Genomic DNA, 20,118 nt, shown 5'->3' on the forward strand with positions numbered 1-20,118 from the left:
ACTCTGCAGTAGCTTTTACTTATCTCGTTTAAAGTAAAACTGTCCCAAATATTCCTGGAAAGTAATAAAATGGACACAATTAGTGAGTAATTAGCAGATTGACTTGGCCTGATATGTTAATACGTCACAATGATTCTCAGTTCAAAGTCTGGATGTGGAGGTGGGATCAGCGAGGCAGCCTCAGCGCACATGTCAGAACTCCTCCTCAAAGCCAAATCAACTGCATTTACAGTATAATAACAGTGACATCATGCAGTTTTCCTAACTATCCCCTGAGTTATGTTGAGTCCAATTTGCCCTAAAATGCTTGCATACGTATGTATACACAGTCACATATATGAACTTGTGCGCACACACACACACACACACACATGCTTACTTCTCTACTGTGCTGTACACCCACAGTCTGTTAGCTTTTATCTTGTGCTGGGCAGTAGATGAGGACCATATGCAGCCTCAGTGCAATTATAGTGTGGTGAATTGGTAGGACAACAAGAGGGCGTTTTAACGGAGCAGTAAATGCAGGTAAGGGCCTGTATTAAGCCAGATCAGGTTCCACTGATGTTGTCAGCCTGAGACAGGCTCTCAGACAGCCTGTGAGTGTGTTTGTAGGTGAGTCCGAGCGAGTGTGTTTGCATGCAGGCATGTTTTATGTGCACGTTTTGATTGAAATGTAGGTATTATTATATCAGAGGAAACCGTTACCTGTGTTTCTTTGAGGAGCAGTTTTGGGTACCGGCAATGTGACTTTCTTCATAAGTATGTGACACACACATATGTAATTTACCTGTCTAAATGGCTGAAGGAAATTGCATGTGATCCATAATGGTTATGGGGATATGACCCCACCAGGCTTTTTTTTTTCTAGTGTCTGATAGGTGAAAGGTCAATCTCTAAATTGTTTGTCTGCAGCCTTGTAATGCTGACTCCCAAGGGAGGCTCGGCTTAACCCACACTGATCCTAAATCACCATTGTATTTAGATTTTTTCTAAAGTTAAGAAAAATAAGGGTATTACAGTAAAACGTAAATCAAATCAATAATTAATATTAATGTTTGCTAATTAGGTTTGTGTAACAAATGTCCAGTGGTAGAGGTAATTCATGGAAAGCAGAGATACCACAGTGCAAGTAAAAGTTCTGTATTCAAAAATTGTTATCATTAAACATTAAGAATAAAAATCTAAATATCCTGAAGAATCTGAAAATGTTAATTGTGATGAATGCATAATTTCATAAAAATGTAATCTAGTAAAATTTGCTTGTGTATTGAAGGATTATTGCTATTAAAAATTAACCTTAAATAGTAATTTAAAGTGCACTACTGTTAATATTTTGATCAAATGTGTTACGACATAAACCTGCAAAGAATCCAAAGCTGCCTGATTAATGTAAAAAACTGTATAAAGTACAACAAAGGAGTAATTATGTCCAAATCTGCTTACTTTTTCATCACTGTAGATTGAATTACCTACTTTTTTTTGCCACGTCTTCCTAATACTTTGAACACGCTCATCTGATACTAAAAATGAGCTGCAATCAACTGCCAAGAGCATTTTGTCAATATTGTACGGAAGCTACAGATGTATGCACCATTACCTGCAAACTCTGTATCAGTCTATTGATTCTGGACTATTTAGGAGTTTAATCCACATTTATGTTCATACGTTGGTTATTTTTCAGAATTTGGTGAAAATAAAAGGAACACAAATGCCAGCTGCAGTGGAAGTTCTGGTGGTTTGGTGGTGAGGAGGGAAGCCAGGCACAGTGTAATCACTGCTCACATGTCAATCCAGACTGATCAGCTCTGTCACTGCTTTTGGATGGAAACAGTTTTTTCTTCCCTGTGCGGAAAGCAGAAGCGGTCAGCCGCAGCTGCCCTTTTCCTGTCTTTGTTGTTAAATGACAGAAATATTTAGAATCTATTTTCCATTTTAGTTATGTTTATTTAAAAATGGATCATCCGAAATGAAATTTCTTCTGCTGAATGAAACTCACGTCCATCACAGCTTTTTTTTGTTTTGTTTTTTTTAAGGCTCAAACTGATTTCAAAACATTTTAAAATGTAGGACTTGCAGTATTTTAAAAATAAATTATGCATGTCAGAGAAAACAGACATAAATTTTCAGTGACTAAAACATGTATTCCCAGCCGTAACTTCAGAAGATTTTTTTTATTTGATTTTGCTGAGGAGAAACCACATTTCTTTTTTCATTTGTTTAACCAATGTATCCATATGGTACTCATGTCCATTTCCATAAAAGTTATAAAACCAAGATGCTTTTGCAAACTCAACTTCAGAGATTGACACTTAAACCGCACTATGATATGTCTGTACACAGCTATGGATATGTATCTTGTCTAATGTGTCTTCTTTTGTACCCATATGTGATCACTAATAGAAAATAAAAGTACGGGGAAAAATGAGCTGCAATGATTGCAACTGAGTTCTTATATTAGCATATAAGTGTCAATGGACACTTGCAGATAAGTGTTTCAGTAGAAATCACTGCAAACCATTACATTCCTGGGGACAGTTTAACTGTCATAAAAAATAGTTTTAAAGAAAACCAAACATTGCACAGCAAAGATTAATGATTAATTCTCACCCGAGAGGTGATGCTATATGAGCCTTTTTAGAACAGAGGCTTCGTAATTCACAGGTTCTGTCTGCATTTAGAAATTCAAGGACAAAGCAAGAAAAGTGAGAGGGAAGACTAATTATTGGAGGCAGGTGTGGTATAATGTGTCATAAACAAATGAGGAAAAAGAGAGTGATGGAACAAAGGGTACAAAGATAGAAATGTCAAACATTAGCATGTGCCAAGTCATCTGTTGTTGTCTTTTGATGGTTATGACACTTGTGATAATTAACAAAAGCTTAGTGGAAGGCATTTACAACAAATCACGCTACCTTGATTCTTTGACAGTTTTCATGTGGGTTTAGAACAACTTTTCCCAGAAAACAAGTTTGTCTCATTCTTTGAAAAGCCTTGGTGGATTTTCTCTTTTTAAATTGCCTCCATTTACTGCGAAGCCACAGTTAGTGCACAGTAGAGCAAGCTTTCACCATATCGCTGACATTTGTTGTTATGACATGAATTTACGCTTTGAAAGCTTCTTTATTAGGATCCTTAGAGTCATACAGTATACAAGGGATCTTAGATGAGATGATCTGACCGCTGACCTCCTCTTGAACTTCAGTAGAGATAACTTTGTTTAGAAGAGATGGCAGTAGGTTCACTAGAAACCGCTGCAGTCAATCAGTATGTTTAGTAATCTGATTCGCTGCTGCAGGGATGAACGAATGCCCTGCTGCTGAACTGGAGTGCACATGTCTGACCTGTTATGCCAAATATTTGCTCTACATTTCATTTCAACATTTTCCTAACAAATGTGAAATTATTTTGAAGTCCAAGTCATAACGATCATTGGCATATTGACAATATGTCTTGTAAGCTAGTGGCTCTCAAACTGTGGGGTGGGCCCTCTTTTGGGGGCACAGGGCCACTGCAGGGTGCTATTGATGACCTGGGGTAGTTATGGAGTAAAACTGAGTTGAATGAATAGAACTTTTGTAAGGAAATTACAATGTATCTATATTTAACTAAAGTTAACAATTATGTTGTGTGGGCCATAAACTTTTTTCACTGCTGGAAAGGTGTTACGCCAGAACCTGAAGGCATCACAGTCTGAGGAAATCCACAAAAAACAAATTTGATATTTATATACAGCCTGCTGTAAATTGATGTTGTATCTAGTTGTTGCATATGTCTCTCCATGTTTTATCTTAATTAAAACTGTGATAAGGAAAACATCAAATGCTTTAAAATGTAAAGGATGACAAAATAAAATTCAAGATTTATTCATATTTATGTGATGTTGGTTTAAGTATTGTTCTGATTTGACATTTTTACATTGTATATGAAAAGTTTTTTCTTGCTGTATTTTTTATTTCGCAATTGCAATAAAAAAAAAGTAAAGGGATCTCTCAGAATTAATTCTGAAACACTTTGCAAAACACTTTCTTAAGAAATGAATTGATTTGCTATTAACTGGGTGGCCAAGTGAAAGAGGTAAGTGGAATGCTGCAGCTTTTATCACCTTCATTGACATACCATATGAGTACTTCACAGTGGTTTTGTGGTGAATGTTACAGCTGCATTTTGTAGTGACCATGTGTTTACTGCTGCCTGGGAGATAAAGAACAGCCACAAGCCAACACTGGCCGTGGTTAGGGTTTTTCTATTCTAGCAGCCACTGTGGCAAGAAACTGGCTATCATCTGGAGGAATGGCTGTACAAGAAAAGATTTTTAAAAAGTACAATTTGGCTGGAAAGCCTGAGGAAAACATCTGTATATTTGCTGTAATGCTGTTTAATACTGATACCTATTTAGATTAAATTGATTACCCAACTGTTTCCTTTACTATACGCTGCATTTTATGCTATGGACACAATACTGTTTTATACAATTTAAAACAAAATATGTCAAGGGGACTTGAATTTCCCTTGATATGTGTATTATATTAATTAAATATCTCATAAAACATACAAAAACAAACATGACTTCTAAAATTTCTGAAACGGTCCCTTTTAACCGATTTCCATATGAGAGTAAACTAGCTTGCAATCAACTTTAAACATATCAAGCTCGGACTGAATACTATATTTTGATTTTAAAAACACTTTATATACAGTAGCTTCCTTATAGCTGATGTTGGCTGTTTCTCTACTGGGGTTTCCTGGTTTATTACCACTAGGCTATGCTGTGCTCCCAGGCCTCTCTCTGCTCCGGCCTAAACTCACACCCATCCAGAAAAAGATGAGTCTTCACACCTCTTCTGCAGCCTTGCCTCACTCCTCCCTTCCTATCACTCTGTTTTTCCCCCTCCTGGTTTTATAGCTTAGCTCCAACACCCAGCTTTTCCACTCGCCCTCTTCTCATCGTCATCCTTCATTTCTCTGCTTTGCCGCTCTCCTTTCTTCTCACTTTCCCTCCCTCCCTCTCTTTCTCCCTCTCTTAGGTGCTGATCAATTCACAGTCTCCCTGGGAGGTGTGAGAAAAGCCCCCCCTCATCCTCACCCATCCACCCGCAGCCACCCTTACCCCTCCAACCCTGAATGGATCACCCTTCAGATCATTCATCCCTGGATTTTTTTTTTTTCTTTTGGGTTACAGGGAGTGGGGAGTTCAAGTGATGATGATGATGACGATGATACTCTTTTCCTCCTGCTCTTCAGTTTCTCCTGTCCTCCTTTTTCACTTCATCATGTCTCTTCCTCTCTCTGCAAAAGTGTCTGCGACACCATTAGCACACCTGAAATAATAGTGCCGGTGACAAATGCTGCTGGAAGGGCTGGTTGAGAGAGACGCTGAGAGGGAAAGACAGAAAGAGGGAGAGAGTTAAGGAGGTGTGTCTGTGTGTGATAGAGCGGTGAGCTCTCTATCTGCCTGTGGTGTTAATTCAGATTCTGCAGCCCTTCAGAGTAAAAGTGGAGAAGCTGACCCGGTGACCAATGGCACAATGTGAAAATTGACGGGCAGCATTAGACACAGCTTTTATTACAGGAATCTGTTCTCTCTGTGTTTGCGCACTTGAACGCACATGTTTAGGGGTTTATATGCCATATGTAAGAGTGCATCTATTTTCACACACTTCTCACTGTATAGGGAAACAGCTGTTTATCACATTATGTATCCATAAGTGTTATGCAGTGTGAGTGTGAGATCCAAGGTGCTCTTGTGTCAGTTCTTGATCAGTCATTTGCAGTTGTTTATCATTAATCCACATGCTAATATTAATTATGCATTGCCATCAACATAATTCATAGAGAAAGCAGTAGCAGTTCACTTAGTTTTGAACCTGGATGAAGCTTTGAATAGCTTTCTACATTTTGAAAATTAGAATTTTACACCTAGTAACATCTTGATATAGGGGGTTTATTAAAAAACACAGCTGAGTGATTTGTGCATCACATTTTATCTAAGGTTTGAATACTGAAAGTGTTGATTTGTTGTGTTTAAGACTTTATTTGAAAAGTGTTTCTCAGGTTAAAATGTTACCTGTGACACTTTGACAATAAATGGGTAGATCTGGTTCATGTAATATCAACATTTCTAACCCACCTTAAAATAAAACAACCGCTTTGTAATCAGTGACAACGCACCAAAATCCTTCTCACACCATTATATATTTTATTAACATATTAAATTATTCACATAAATAAAGACAAGAAATATGACAAGCCACTTCTTTATAGAGTCAAACAATTTTATTCTGCCTTTAGTCCAACGTGTGGACCATAAAGTGCTCATAGTGCAACAGAAGAACGCGTGAAATTTAATAGAGCCTTTACTCTGCGCGACTTTAGTATGTTATTTGAATGATCTGGTCAGGAATCTTCCCGTCCTTCTGAATCACATGTAATTTCCAACAACTCCGGTAGAAGGCGCAAATGATTAAGCATTAATGTGTGTGAGAGGCGAGAGCAGCTCAGATTAACATTTGGGCCAAAGCGCAGGATCCAGCAGGAGTGAATACTCCCTGAGCTGATTTCATGGTTTGAAATTAATATTGCGAATCGTTTAAATACTGTGATTATACCAAAGTCAAGCTTATATCATTACCTAAGCCAAAGTATTTACCAAGATGTTTGGGCACCTTAATTATACTGCAAACATATTAGTGTCACTCTAGAAAGAAAAGCACCAAGCATTCACATAAATCACAGCCCAAACACGCTTACAATGATTAAAACGAACTGTAGACCATATAAAAACAAATGCTGCACTTTCATATATGATCAGTATTTTTATAAACGATGTTGGATAATGTGTGTATAATAAATGTGCCTTTTTATAATGAGTCATACGTGCATGTTACATCATATTATTTCTTGTTGCACTAACGTTTTAATCAGATATAAGCAAAATAAATGATTTACTTGTTTAAAAAAATGAGTGCCTTTTTCTGACTGAATAGTTTCTAACTGGAGCTCACAGAACCTAAATGCGCCATAAGTAATCCTGTTGGGTTTTCTGACAGGCGATAATAAACTAGTAGTTTCATAAAATTAGATAAACTGTGAAAACTTTGCAGCAGGTCTGTCTGTGTTCTGAAGCAGTGACACAAAGCAGAGAGGCTCAATGGCCTTTTTGCAGATCCCAACATGTTTAGGCGCAAAGCTGCGGAGCTGCAAAAAGTTTGACCTCAGTTTGACTCCGCAGGCTGCCAGTTGCTCCTTGTTTTTTCAAACAGCTACAGACAAGCAGTGATACAAGGGATCACCAAGAGCCGAGCGATGATTCATCTCTCTGACCTGGAGGGGTTTAGTTTGTTATTTATTAGGCTAAGATTCAAATTAGTCATTTTTTCTCTCTTTACATATTTAAATAAAAAGCGAAAAATAATCGCGATTAACTTGACATAGTTTGGAATAAACACTTTGGATACTCCTTCTCTGTATTTTGAGTTTTAACCGAATTAAGTATAGCGTGTGTTTGTAGTGCATAAGGTGTGCAGTTTCTCTTTGTGTTCACTCTGCACGAGTCAAGACGCAGAGGCCGTTTAATAACGCTTTCATTTGTTTCCGCAGTCAAACATGCTGTCAATTTGCATTCAGCGGTTTGAAAGTAATACCTGCTGATTTTATTGAAACGACTCAAAGCATTATCGTCATCGCAAAGCGGATTAAACAGAAGTGACGGTATTTGCCCCCCTGCTCTCTTTCAGGATACCAAAATGCGCTGACCCTTACGAAGGAACAACTACGAGAGAGAAAGTGGAGCTCCAGTTTGCTTTTATGGATGCTAATTGACGTAGCTTAATTGCTTTATAATGCTATAGTTTTTTTTAAGTGAACAAGTGCTAATGTAACCCCCTTTCATGTTGATTTAGCCTTACTTCTTCCCAATGACTCGCGAAAATTCAGTGTAGGTGAGCTGCATTATAATCTTTTCTATTCCAATAAACATAAATTTAGCTGAAAGCTGATTTTAACCGCAACATCCTCTTTAATTAGTAATAACTGAACGTGAATATTTATGTGGCATTCTTACAGCTAATTATTTGCTTTGCCGTAAAATGAAGAAGAAAACTGCGAAAATGAGAACTTCTACTCACCATTAAATAAATAAATCAGCAAAGTGGACGAAAACAAGTCAGCACAGTTTATTATTTGATCCCGTGTTCTGTGCGTAAAAGTCCGTGCCTTCTGGCTTCCCTGTGTCCGTGCCTCGAAGCCTCAGCGGCCAGACTGCGGGAGCCTTTGATAGTCATTTCATGCCTGTAAAACTGTCCCATCGGATCCTAACGCTCGGGTTTTACCACAGGAATCACCGCTGAATGTGTGAAGCCGCATTATCGTATTATGACACCGTTTCTGGCATCGGGGCAGATGATCGATGACTGGACGCGCTGCACGGGGAAAAAAGAAGAGGGGGAATAAACTTAAAGCAGGCTGTCACAGACCAGCAACACCTTAACACCTCATGAGCATAATCAGGAGATAAAATGGATCTTTTAGACACTCTCCATTCATGTGTGATGGGCTGAAAAATAAATGAAAAAGTTGTGTCCGTCATCGTCATGTGACAAAGAGTGACAAAATCTGCAAATATCCTTTTGTAACTTCAAGGGAAAAAAACTAATAGCTTATCTCTTAAAACTAATCATGTCCGCCTTAATCCGTTTTTATTATATTTCTTCATATGCCACGGAATATCTCATTAATATTTATGTAGAAATAGGTAATCAAAGTTCATTTTTAATTAAAAAATATCAGCTAAATTAAATAAGATTTGTAGTTCTTCTCCTCCCGGTGAGGAATCATATATAATAAGATAAAATAGAAAATTCAAACAATTTGGTTAATTTATAACCAGACATTATTCAGTGGTATCATTACTTTTCTGAAATTCTTCAAGAATCCAAGTTCCCTTTCATATATTAAAGCTCATAAATATTTGACCAAACTTTTATAATCTCTGTACGGCAAATCGTGAAACTCAAGTGAACGCTTCATTATAAAAAAGACAAAAGTTAAATTAATAAGGACTCCGAGAGGAGAGACATTATCATATCTTAGGAGTAGTTCTGTTTGGTTAGGGAAAGTTAAGTGAAAGTGTAAGTGCGTTTAGAGGGACGTAATTAAGTTGGAGATGTGAAAATTTGTGTGTGTTTGGTAGGGGGGTAAATGGAAAGGTAGAGAGGAAGGGGGGTGTCTTGGTCAGATATTTTGAGTTTTGGCTAAATTACGCACTGTATAAGCTGACAGAAGCGTAAAGTGTGTGTTATGTATCCGCGGCCGACGTTTTGTTTTGCACCTCCTCGCCAATGTGGCCTAAAACCGATCAATCAGCTCGGGATCGATCATGTGGGGAGCCAATAGGGGGCTCCCATCTCTTTGCCTCCCTGCCATTGGACAGCCCGGGCTGACTGGAGCGACCCATTCGGCACTACTGTGGGGGAGAAAGGTGGACAACGTTTACTGTTATTTAGACATAAAAGATGCTTTGACGACGACTTTAATGTTTTATATACTTATTTTAGTATCCACTTTTCTCATGACGACTCTCATCAACATCCGGACTAATTAAGCTGCTTTTGGTTGAAAAGCAACTAACTTAAAATAAGTATAAATGTTCCAAATGACGTGTTTAAAGTTGCTTTTATTGTTCTTTCTATTTAGACTGCACAATTTCTCCAAGGTTTTTATATGCTGTTTGCTTCCAGTCTTTCAGTTATAAAGTCAAACACGGGAAACAAATCGACCGCACAGAAGTCGAGCTGCAAGGCCGAAAACCTGCAAAACTGGATGTTTGGCTGCAGTGGATTTCATGCATAAAGAATGATGACAGCCTCTCAGAGGCTTCGGTTGACTGCAACATTACTGGGATGAGCTCGACTTATTTTATTCTAGAGCTCATTTTCTTTCATTATAAAAATATTATTAACTTACAGGCTCTTAATAACGTACCTGACAACAGCTCACTTCAGAGTAGAAAGTTGGTTCAGTAACTCGTTTACAAACTATAAGAAGAGAAGTGGGTGCTGGACGTGTCAGTTCCGAATTCACATGTTTTCCAGACTGCAGAATAAAGTCAGTTTGTGAGGATGAGACATGAAGTCGAAGTCATAGATGAATATTCTGTGTTAAGTGTTGTTCCAGCTCGCAGTGCGGCTGGCTGGCTGGCTGGGCTCACAGGGTCCTCCCACCCCCCCTCCTCTCCGCACGACTTGCTGCAGCCCGGTGCGTTGTGTAAGAGACGCGACCTGTTATGGCCACCACTACTTCCGGGTTTCGGCAGTCTGGTCCAGATCCTCCGCTCCTCCTCAGCTCAACACACACATCCATTGTACACAAACGGGCAGGCGGCTCACGCATACACACGCACTCACACACATGCAGACGCATACACGCGCACAGCATCGATCGTGGCTCCTTTAAGAAAGCCTAAGCCAGAATTATCACCCCACCTCCTCTTGATCTCCTCTAGACGCTTTTGCATAAGAAAATCAAGCCGGGAGCCGAGAGTGATCAAAGAAAACGAGGGGAGAGCTGCTTCATTTTTTAACTGTGATTGTGACCATTAACATTTAGGTGGTGCCGATCCCGTGGAGACGCACGTCGGACCATCATTCATCCGGTACTTTTGACAAGCCCTCGCGTTTTGACTGACAGGCGGAGTGGCAAAAAGCCATGAGAGTCGCCAGTTTTGTTTGAGGGGCTTTTTTATTTTCATCCTGGTTTTGGAAAAGGAGCCCGGTGCTGCCTGCCCGAGGATAGCCGAGGACCTATTTGCCGCGCCTGGGCTAAACTTGCACAGAAAGCGGGAGCTGGCTTCATCGTTCCGTGGAAAAAAAAGAAAAGGCAAACGGGATTTTGGCTGAAACATCTTCTCATTTATTTGGATTTTCTTTCTTTATTTCGTCTCCACCCTGGCCGCAGAGGGGATTTACCTAAAGTGAAAGGACGACCAGGGAGTGAGGAGGGTTATGGCGCAACGGGTACGTAGGGCAATCCCCCCTAAAAAAGTTTCTCCAAGTCTGCTGCGCTTGAATGCTATGCTGCGCTGTAACGTGGCTTAATGACACACATACCCACACGGACACACATTCGCGGCGAAAGTTTCTGTCGTCTTCCTGACACACGGAGAGACGGTTTCATGTTTGGCGTGTTTTTGGCCCGGTATTACGCACGGTCGCTCTCGTTTGTCCCACAAACCGGCCCACTGAGAGACACTGGGAGCGTGATCATATCTCACATCGGCTGTGTTTTTTAGATTAGTTATGACAGGCCAGTTACTGGAAGCAAAATGGGGGAGGGCATGGAGGCAAAACAAATCTCTACTTTTCTCTGTTGACTGCTCCATCAAGCTTACTTATCGAGTATTTACGATCAAAATAAAAATTCCGTCGGTTGTTCGTCAATCGACGGCACGTCGTAGAATGCGTTTAAAATTGCAAAAAATTAAGCCTCGAGCAAGTAAGGCACTTTTTCCCTAATAACGAGGTGATGACAAACGCTCTGATTCGCACAATCCAGGGACTTCTTTAAAGCAGCAGCTGAATCTTCACACGGATAATAAACAGCGTAAAAGCGGGGATGTTAGGGACACTGGACACATTTAGCTGCAGAATTTGGCACTGGGGCTACACCACGCTGGGGTTTGCACCTCTTTGCCTTTAGGGTCGACATGCTCAGCCTTAAGTGATAATGCATTTTACTCTTCCACCGGCACTTGTTTGTCACGTCTAAAAGAACGTCATTAATATTTCAAGCATATTTTCTTGTATATAAAAAAAAGCAAACCTCAAATAAGTTGCTCATTTCGACCTTTATCAGACCAGAAGCAACATTTCTGAGTAGTTACAAACCAAAAACGTAAAGGCTGGGTGGTAATTCACTCAAAAGCGACGCATGAAAAAAGTTTGAATATTCAGTTTCGGTTAACAACATATGAAAAACACAGCACGCGACTTGTGTTGTGTTTTTTAGTTTTGTTTGCACTAATCATAGCGTGCTTGATAAGTAAGAACATGCTGCACAGTTATGAGCCTTTAAAATGAGAAACGCCGCAATTAACAACTTTAAGACTTTTGTTGTTGTACACGGTGACAACACAGGACTCCGGGTTTATGGTGTTAAAGCCCAACAACCGCCTGGTTAATGGCGATAATAATAACCGAGCCGTGTTGCTACAGTTTTTGTACTCCCAGTAATTTCGAACATATTGAATAATTCATATGTGTTTTTCCTCCGGGCTTCAAGGGTCACTGGGAATGAGTCGAGAACAAAAACTAGCTTGCACTTCAGAATTATCAGTGCAGTTTTCTTACTGGAGACGACTCAGTTTTAGACTCAAGTCTTTAAAACTTTCCCTGATTATAAAATCAAAAACACAGACGTGAATTTGTCTCGCTTTTGCCTTACATTTCTTTTTTTCTCCCCTCCTCAATTTTTAAGAACATTTATTTTTAAAAGGGCAGCTAAGCGTAAGTGTATCTGAAAATTTTGGATTTTTTTAAAAAAAACAACACGTTCTTAATTTTGTAAAATTAATTAAATTATTTCTCCAGCTTGGCCGAACTTTTTCTTAGAAGAAAAAACAACAACACTACAAGTGTCACTTCTCCTGCTACTCACTTTTACACCTCGCTGTTTTTACACTAAAGTTTTAATCAGTCTAATATAGTCTTGTACATCTATATTCACTGTTGACCCGGGTGTTTGTTGTGTGCAGTACGAAGACTTGCCCCACTACGGGATGGACGGTGTGGGCATCCCGACCACCATGTACGGAGACCCGCACGGCGCCCGGTCCATGCAGGCGGTTCACCTCAACCACGGTCCCCAGATGCACACTCACCAGTACCCGCACACCGCCCACACCAACACCATGCCTCCTAGTATGGGCTCCTCCGTTAACGACGCTCTCAAGAGAGATAAAGACGCTATATACGGGTAGGTGCACGCCTTCGTTCCGTGGGGAAACTCACTCTGTGGCGGGCAGGCGTGTATCCAGGCCTGGAGGGGCCAGCTGGGGTGGGCAAGTGGGTGCAAAATCAGCCTCGTACTAAAGAAAACACAGGCTCGATGCCAGGGACAGCAATCTGTCCCGGCGAAGAGTTTAAGACACACTGGAACCCAAACTGATGCAGAGGCGCTGGGGAGGAGAGAGGCTTAGCGGGCTTCTCCTGTTCTTTTATTTTTTTGGCATAATTTGGAGTGTTGTACTTTTCAGTCCAGTCATGTCTGTTGCGTGTTTCTATTGGGTGAAAGATATAGCAATATTTTTTGTACTTGGAAGACTCGCCAATCTCCCGTTGTTCACATTATTTTTTGACTTTAATATTTCTGAAACAAGCTCACCTATACGCAGAGCCCTTTTTCCACCTCCAAGTTTTCCCGCTTATATTTCATTTAAAGCTTTGCCGTTTATTATAAGTAAAAAAAGTACAAATAAAAATACATTCTGCTTTTTAACATTTTGAATTAATTGTATTAATTTGCAAAGCTTCAGCAAATTAAAAAATGTTTAAAGAAAATCATTTATTAATTTACGTGAGTTTATTAAAATCTAAGAAGAGCGTTTTCAGGCCAGTTGCAGTTTTACCACCTTTTGCCACAGTGGCACAACTTCAGGTAGCGCGTTCACCTCTGCATTACCAGGCTGCACATATTTATTCTAAGGACTTGAACAATAAATAATAAATGTGTGCACATTTAACCGTCGAGTTTTTTTTTCTTTCTTTTTCTTTGCCAAACAAACACACGCCTGTGATGCAAACGGAGACCTGTGCAAGAAATTGTTTGACAGACTCTAAAGCTTTTATGCTATTAGGCGCGCCTAGATTTAATCACAAAAGTCTGTCCGCTGTTTGAAGCCTTTCTCCGAGCCTCTGCATAATATAATAGCATGGGCTGCAGCAGCAGCAGTCCCCATGGGTGAGTTGTTGAAGAGTACCATGGCTGGCTAAATCTAGCCTGGAGTAGTCTTGACCCCGGCGCTGTTCTCTCTGGTGACATTTGCTATTGTGTGTGTTCCCAGGCACCCCCTGTTCCCCTTGCTTGCACTGATTTTTGAGAAATGTGAATTAGCGACTTGCACCCCCAGAGAGCCCGGGGTGGCGGGAGGAGACGTTTGTTCATCGGAATCTTTCAATGAAGACATAGCAGTGTTTGCAAAACAGGTCAGGAAACTTTGACTCTTCTTAATCTGCATGCTCGAGCAGCGTGAGCTCTCACCTGACAGTCCGAAATGTGCAATTCTGGCTTTTGTGCTTACACTTAATTCTGCACTGAAATGAATTAAAGAGACATCTACCATTCAAATTAACGCAATTTTTACAATGTTCTAATTTCATATTGTGCACTGTCTTTGCGAAGAAGTAACAAGTGTTCCGTTTAATGCGTGTATGTGAATTTAATATTACATTATATGTTAAAAATATCCGTGTGACGTTTTATATTCATATATTTTATAAAGAAATGTTTTGGGTTTTAGATTCGGGCAGAAAAACCTTTATTTTCATCGAATCCAGAATTGGATAATCTGGTAAGCTCTATATTTTATTATTGCACAAATGACATTTTCTGCATTTTCATACTGCATTTTTGAATATACCAGCTGTTGTTTGGATGTGGCGGGCTTTTCATCTGTGTCAGGCAGCCACGTGGTGCTGAAAAGTTAAAGCAGGATTGCAGCTGATGTTCCCTTTTTTTGGGCTGTTTGATATCATGATGGCCCCCGGTTGTATCTGCAGATGAAGGGCTGCTGTCAGACAGCTGTCACACACCTTTGAACCCTGCCTGGAAACTTATTCTATTCAGTCTTTCCACTTTGTTCAGTTTGATACTTTAAATGTAATGTTAGAGTAACGCTTCCCCTCGACTAGTTGGTGACTAATAGATCTCTGACTCTGAGGCTTATTGCAGCTTCAGTCTGTACTGTACGCCTGCTCTCCATATTGCAATAACATCCAAGTTTAATATCAGTTCCACATAAAATCCATTCATATGAATATTTTCCTCATCTACAGTTACTTGTATTGAGAAAAACGCGTCTGTTTAATATCAAGAGATGTGAACAGCTCATTTTTTATTGTTATTTTAATTTTTCAGATGATTCAAGCCATTCAAGTTTTACGATTTCATCTTCTGGAGCTGGAGAAGGTAATATTCTCTCGCCATTTCTGTCCAGTGTGCCACTTCAGACCTATGGGCTGTATTTGCATAAATGTATTTTTGCTAGTCGGTTATAATTAGCGTCAAAATCAATCATGGGGCCATTTCTCTTCCGCGTTTAATCACGACGCAAGCTGTTACAACTGGAACAGATATCTCTGTGCCCAGTCTCTCCCATGTTTTAATGAAGTTTAATGCTGGCAGAAATTGCGTGCAAGGTGAAACATATAGGCGAATTTTGCGGGTTTTTAAAAATGATTCTTTGTGGAGGGCAAAAGGCCCCAGGCAGCCATCTGTGGATAGAGGCAGTAGTGGGTGTAAAACTCTGATTTGTCTTCGTTTCAGATGGACTGCGATAGCCTCTAAAGTCAACTTTAGCCTAAACTTTGACATTCTCAAACATAATCAAAGCTGTTAAAAAGTTTCCGTTTTTAAACTTAATCTCCGTGCATGCACTTCTTTGCCCACAGATCTTGCTTCTCTACGGAAAGCTATATATTCTGGACATATAAACTCAGTAGCCTAAATAAAGTTTGAAGTAGTATTTTTTGCGCATGCGTTTGCCCTTTTTCTGTTTGTTTGTTTCTCAAGCAGTCGGATGCGTCACATTGGCAGTGATAATATAATAAGTTGATGAAATTAAACAGTTTACCTTAAATGTCAGTCAAGCGGGTCACCCTCCTCTAATGGCCACTACCCAGGGCACTGATGATGAATTTAACACGGGTGTTGAGTGCGTTGTAGCCTCAGAGCCCTCTTGTCACTGTCAATTTTCGACGATATCTCTATTTTGAGAGGAGAAAAAAAATGAAGTTGACTATTCCACTCAGGACAGTCCACTGCCACACAAGGCGCGGGAACCTTATCCTGAATCCAAAGTGATCTTTCAGGTTTTACAGACGAAAGAAAATCAACAATTTGTAAGTTAATATAAATCCGTAAACATAAGTTTAAAAAAAGTTTAATGATTTGTCAGAAAACAACGATTGATTTCCAGTGATAAGTTATTACTTCGTATATAACGTTTAAATACAGATTCACAAATGTAATTTTTAGCTGTGTCAAAGTGCACAAAAAGTCTTCGGGGCACTTTTGCGCGTCGAATCGGTGTCGTGGTTGCGCATGGCACTGTCGTGTAGTTTGGGTGAGTGTGTAACACCTCTGCCTTCTTTCTCCCTTTAGGTGCACGAGCTGTGTGATAATTTCTGTCACCGGTACATCAGCTGCTTGAAAGGCAAGATGCCCATCGACTTGGTCATAGACGACAGGGAGGGCGGTTCCAAATCAGACAGCGAGGAAATCACGAGATCGGTGGCTCTTGATCAGGTACATCTTTCCATCTGCGCGCGTGTGTGTGTGCGCGCGCGTGTGTGTGTTCTCCCTGCTGGCCATTTAGCTATTCTGGGTCACTACTGTGCTGCGCTGCTATTTGCATATGATTAAAGACGGTTTCCATTCCATCCATCGGAATGAAAAAAGAAAAGAAAAATCGGAATAATGTTGCTATTATTGGCCCATTAAGACTTGAACCCGGAACCGACCTGGGAAGATTAGCTTGAAAAAGCATCGCCATAAACTTGACCTGTTCCATGTCGATTTTAATTTAGTTCCTCTCTCCATTTCTCCCGCTCTTCTCTCTTTCTCTTTTTGAACCTAAAACCTTATCAGCTCCTCTCTGTTTTGCAGCCCAGAAGAGAGCAGCAGCAGCATGGGCTGCACACTGTGGTTTAGATGCCTTGGTTTCTCCACTGTAGCTAGAGTTCACGGTTCATTTCGCGTCTTGTCAGTATTTTTCCTTAGACATGAGTGCACACTGCTTATCGAGACCCCTCCTCTCCCCCTCTTTTGTTTCGCTCAGAGCGCACAGATTCAGCGCCAATAAGACGGTTTATTTTCGAAAGCTATAGAAGCAGGGGGCATTAAAGGTAGATTAAGAAGTGTTTCCTTTTGTGCAGATATCAGAGATAACCACAGCCTTCATTATGTGCTTCACTGACTGTTTGCACTCCGGGGACATTGTAGTGTGCGCACAGGCATGACCCTAATGGTCCTTACACTGCCGTTAAATAATGATAACAGCAACCGATCATTATAACTATGCAAATCTGGACTTGCGGCCATTAATAGCTCACGCCCTTTATGCAGGAAAGCGAGCTGCATGCACGTTTCGATAAGTTATACCAGAGTTTTAAGAAATTACTTCGGAGTGTGGCGGCAATAACCTATAGACAGCACGGGGGAGGGGGAATCAAGTGTCCAAATTAAAGGGATTAGTTGGATAGTCCGACATAAAAAGTAATGAAGCGATTAGGCTAAATAATTTAAATCCGCGGACTTCCATATGGTTGAGTGGCTGGTCTGAGAAGAGAGAGAGACAGCCACAGGCTTTTATGTTCTGTGCTGAATGGGAGGACTGGGAGCCGATTGGGGCCCAACTGGGAAGAGCCTCACTCTGCTGCGCATGCACTCCTCCATCCCTGGCCCTTATGTCTGATTATGGAAATGAGAAAGATCACCCAGAAGATAATACTTCATTTAATCCAGGAACAGAATTAAATAACACAGACACCACTTGTGCTTTTAAGTGTCTCTTTAAACAGCCTGTTGTATTCTCTCAGGGATTCAGTTGTCAAATTTTTTTTATAGATAGGTCAGAACATGGAATGAAGCCTTATGGTATATAGATATTGAAATAGTGTGTTAAAACCCTTGGGATTCTAGGTATATGAAGAAAATGATGTTGTGCTTGCGGCACTGATGCAGATCTTTAATTGACTGTAAGATGAAGACGTGGCCTATTTTAATATAATGACGGTTGCCTACATATAGCCAATTCAGGCCAAAACCATACAAGCTTATGTTTACGCTGACAGAATCGTATAAATGACCTACAGGCACAGTTTGTATTAAAACACAGAGCAAACTTTTTTGACAGATTTGTAATACTGAGGGATGGGCTGATGTTCTGGTAGGATGGCCTAATGTGGAGACTGTCCACAAGAGCAGTCTGTGTGTAAATGAGCATATCCAAACAGGCAGAGGGTGCATGCCTCTCACCGCTGAATACTTACATTGTCAATCCAATGGCACTGCACTTCATGACTTACTTGTGGCAGAATATATATATTTTTTAAATTTTTATGGGCTATTTTTGTGTGGCATCTTATCTGCAGTTGTTAGGCGGTGACATCCTTAACGAATTTGCATTGTGTGTGCATTATCTCTTTCCATATGTATTTTTAATATATGCCCTCGGGCATAAAGTTGAAGTGGACTGGAAAAAAATGCTGAGAATTTGCACAAAAGAACAATGTTAACAAGATGGAGAAAGCAGGCTCATTTATTCATAAACCAATTTATTCCAGTGAGGCGACTGTAGCAGAGGAAAAAAATGTCAGAGGAAAAAACTACTTTGAATTTATTAAACTCAACAATTCAACAACGCTGACTTTCTTGCTGCATTATGTACCCTTGCGTCATAACAGTGATTTTTCGGAATATTCTTTACATGTCTTTACATTTTTTTTTCCTTTTTTTGTTTTCGGGCCTGCCTATGTGAGGAAATATGAAAGGACACTGAGCGCCTCTTTCAAAAGAAAGCCGAGCATAGCTGAGAGGTGAAAAAGTCAGAGGCTCTGCACTGGCTTGTGAATGCAGCCCAGCCAGTTTGGGCATACCCTCCTATGTTTGTGTGTGTCTTTCGGCGTGGGTGTGTGTGCGCGCACAAGCTCTGTGCATGCATCTGTCTGCAAGTGTATGCATATATGTGTGTGTATTTGTGCGTGTGCTGCTGTGTGCGTGTGTGTGTGTGTGTGTGTGTGTGTTCAGACTGGCTTGATAAATGCAGCACCCCCCTCAGGTGCTATGTGAGTGGAGTGACTGGTTAGCACCAGTTGGACTTTCTTAACTCTTTCCTTGCCGGTCTCTGGAGCGCTTTCCACCACATTCACGTTGATTTCCTTCCTTTGAGCTGCATGCTTTTGCCCCATTAGATCTACTTTGAGCTAATCAGTATGCAGACATAAAAAACACAAGAAGTTAATTTTGTGAAGGCCTTTAATGTGATCGCAAATATTGCCGCGTCTGTCTCAATCTTCTTCTTGCTGTGAAAATATGGCAAGAGTTACTCTGCTGATTGTGTCCCTATTTGCCTGGTGCACACGTTCACCTCAGTCTAAAGAAGTGGGGAGGTATTTCCACGCTGCTGTACGTCATTTACACATTTGCCTTTAATTGCACAGAGCGTATGGGGAGGGGTGCAGCAATTTGCTAATGAACTCTGAGGGCCCAGGCTCTCTGCTGTAGAGGAGAACAGTACTAATAGTGATGAGGACTCACTACAAATCTCAAGAGCTCCTCTACTTGATTGAGCTATGCAGGCTGAAGTGGGACTAGAAATAATTGAAATTTCCTTTTAAAAATATTTACTGCCTGACTTTTTCTTTGATTATGAATGCTGAGTCTTTTCCTGAGAAGTTGAAATAATGTGAAAATAAGGTGAAATTGGCTGCAATCTGAAATAGCATCTACAGTAGGGACCCGTTGCTGTCGTGCTTCTATCCTGCACAATCTTTTCTAAACAAACCCGGCTTGTTTGAGCTTTGTGTTGTGGTCACTGTGTAAGAATTTGCTCCTGATAGCGCTATCGCGGTATCTTTTTCCCAACAATTGGCACTGTTATGCCATACAAGTACGGGTTTCCAGGTCAGTGAGACCCAGCAGTGTTGGTTTAGGTAACTCTGGCGGTCAAAGAGTGACCCCTGCTCCCTCCCCACTCCTAGCTCAATGGAAACCATGACTGCCAGGGTCAGCCACTATTTTCCTAATCAGTACACCGCTATCGCTAATCTATCCGCTTCTCGTTGAAGTATGGATCGAGTTTCACCCGACTTAACAGGCGCACACACTCGCTCTGTTTTTTTCATCCCC

At 40.5% G+C, this 20,118-nt stretch overlaps 1 protein-coding gene and 2 long non-coding RNA genes across 3 annotated transcripts in view; 2 read left to right on the forward strand and 1 right to left on the reverse strand.

The window, feature by feature from the left end:
- Nucleotides 1-4,123, forward strand: part of LOC112841934 (uncharacterized) — a 40,575-nt gene extending 36,452 nt beyond the window's left edge. The window contains exon 2 of the long non-coding RNA XR_003213431.1: nucleotides 1,682-4,123. This is a non-coding gene — a long non-coding RNA (uncharacterized LOC112841934). The remainder of the gene's footprint in view (nucleotides 1-1,681) is intronic.
- On the reverse strand, nucleotides 2,884-10,208 carry LOC102079408 (uncharacterized). The gene is made up of 3 exons (XR_269692.4): nucleotides 9,979-10,208; nucleotides 8,124-8,417; nucleotides 2,884-5,373 (listed from the first exon to the last, which is right to left on the reverse strand). It is a non-coding gene; the product is annotated as an uncharacterized LOC102079408 (long non-coding RNA).
- A 136-nt stretch (nucleotides 10,209-10,344) lies between these two features.
- meis1b (Meis homeobox 1 b) overlaps nucleotides 10,345-20,118 on the forward strand; it is a 77,593-nt gene continuing 67,819 nt past the window's right edge. The window contains exons 1-6 of the mRNA XM_003438327.4: nucleotides 10,345-11,009; nucleotides 12,746-12,966; nucleotides 14,054-14,195; nucleotides 14,510-14,560; nucleotides 15,127-15,177; nucleotides 16,372-16,515. Coding sequence (XP_003438375.1) covers nucleotides 10,998-11,009; nucleotides 12,746-12,966; nucleotides 14,054-14,195; nucleotides 14,510-14,560; nucleotides 15,127-15,177; nucleotides 16,372-16,515 — 621 coding nt within the window. The 5' untranslated portion in view covers nucleotides 10,345-10,997. The remainder of the gene's footprint in view (nucleotides 11,010-12,745; nucleotides 12,967-14,053; nucleotides 14,196-14,509; nucleotides 14,561-15,126; nucleotides 15,178-16,371; nucleotides 16,516-20,118) is intronic.

The sequence above is a fragment of the Oreochromis niloticus genome, linkage group LG13, assembly GCF_001858045.2.
Source record: "Oreochromis niloticus isolate F11D_XX linkage group LG13, O_niloticus_UMD_NMBU, whole genome shotgun sequence".
Lineage (NCBI taxonomy): Eukaryota > Metazoa > Chordata > Actinopteri > Cichliformes > Cichlidae > Oreochromis > Oreochromis niloticus.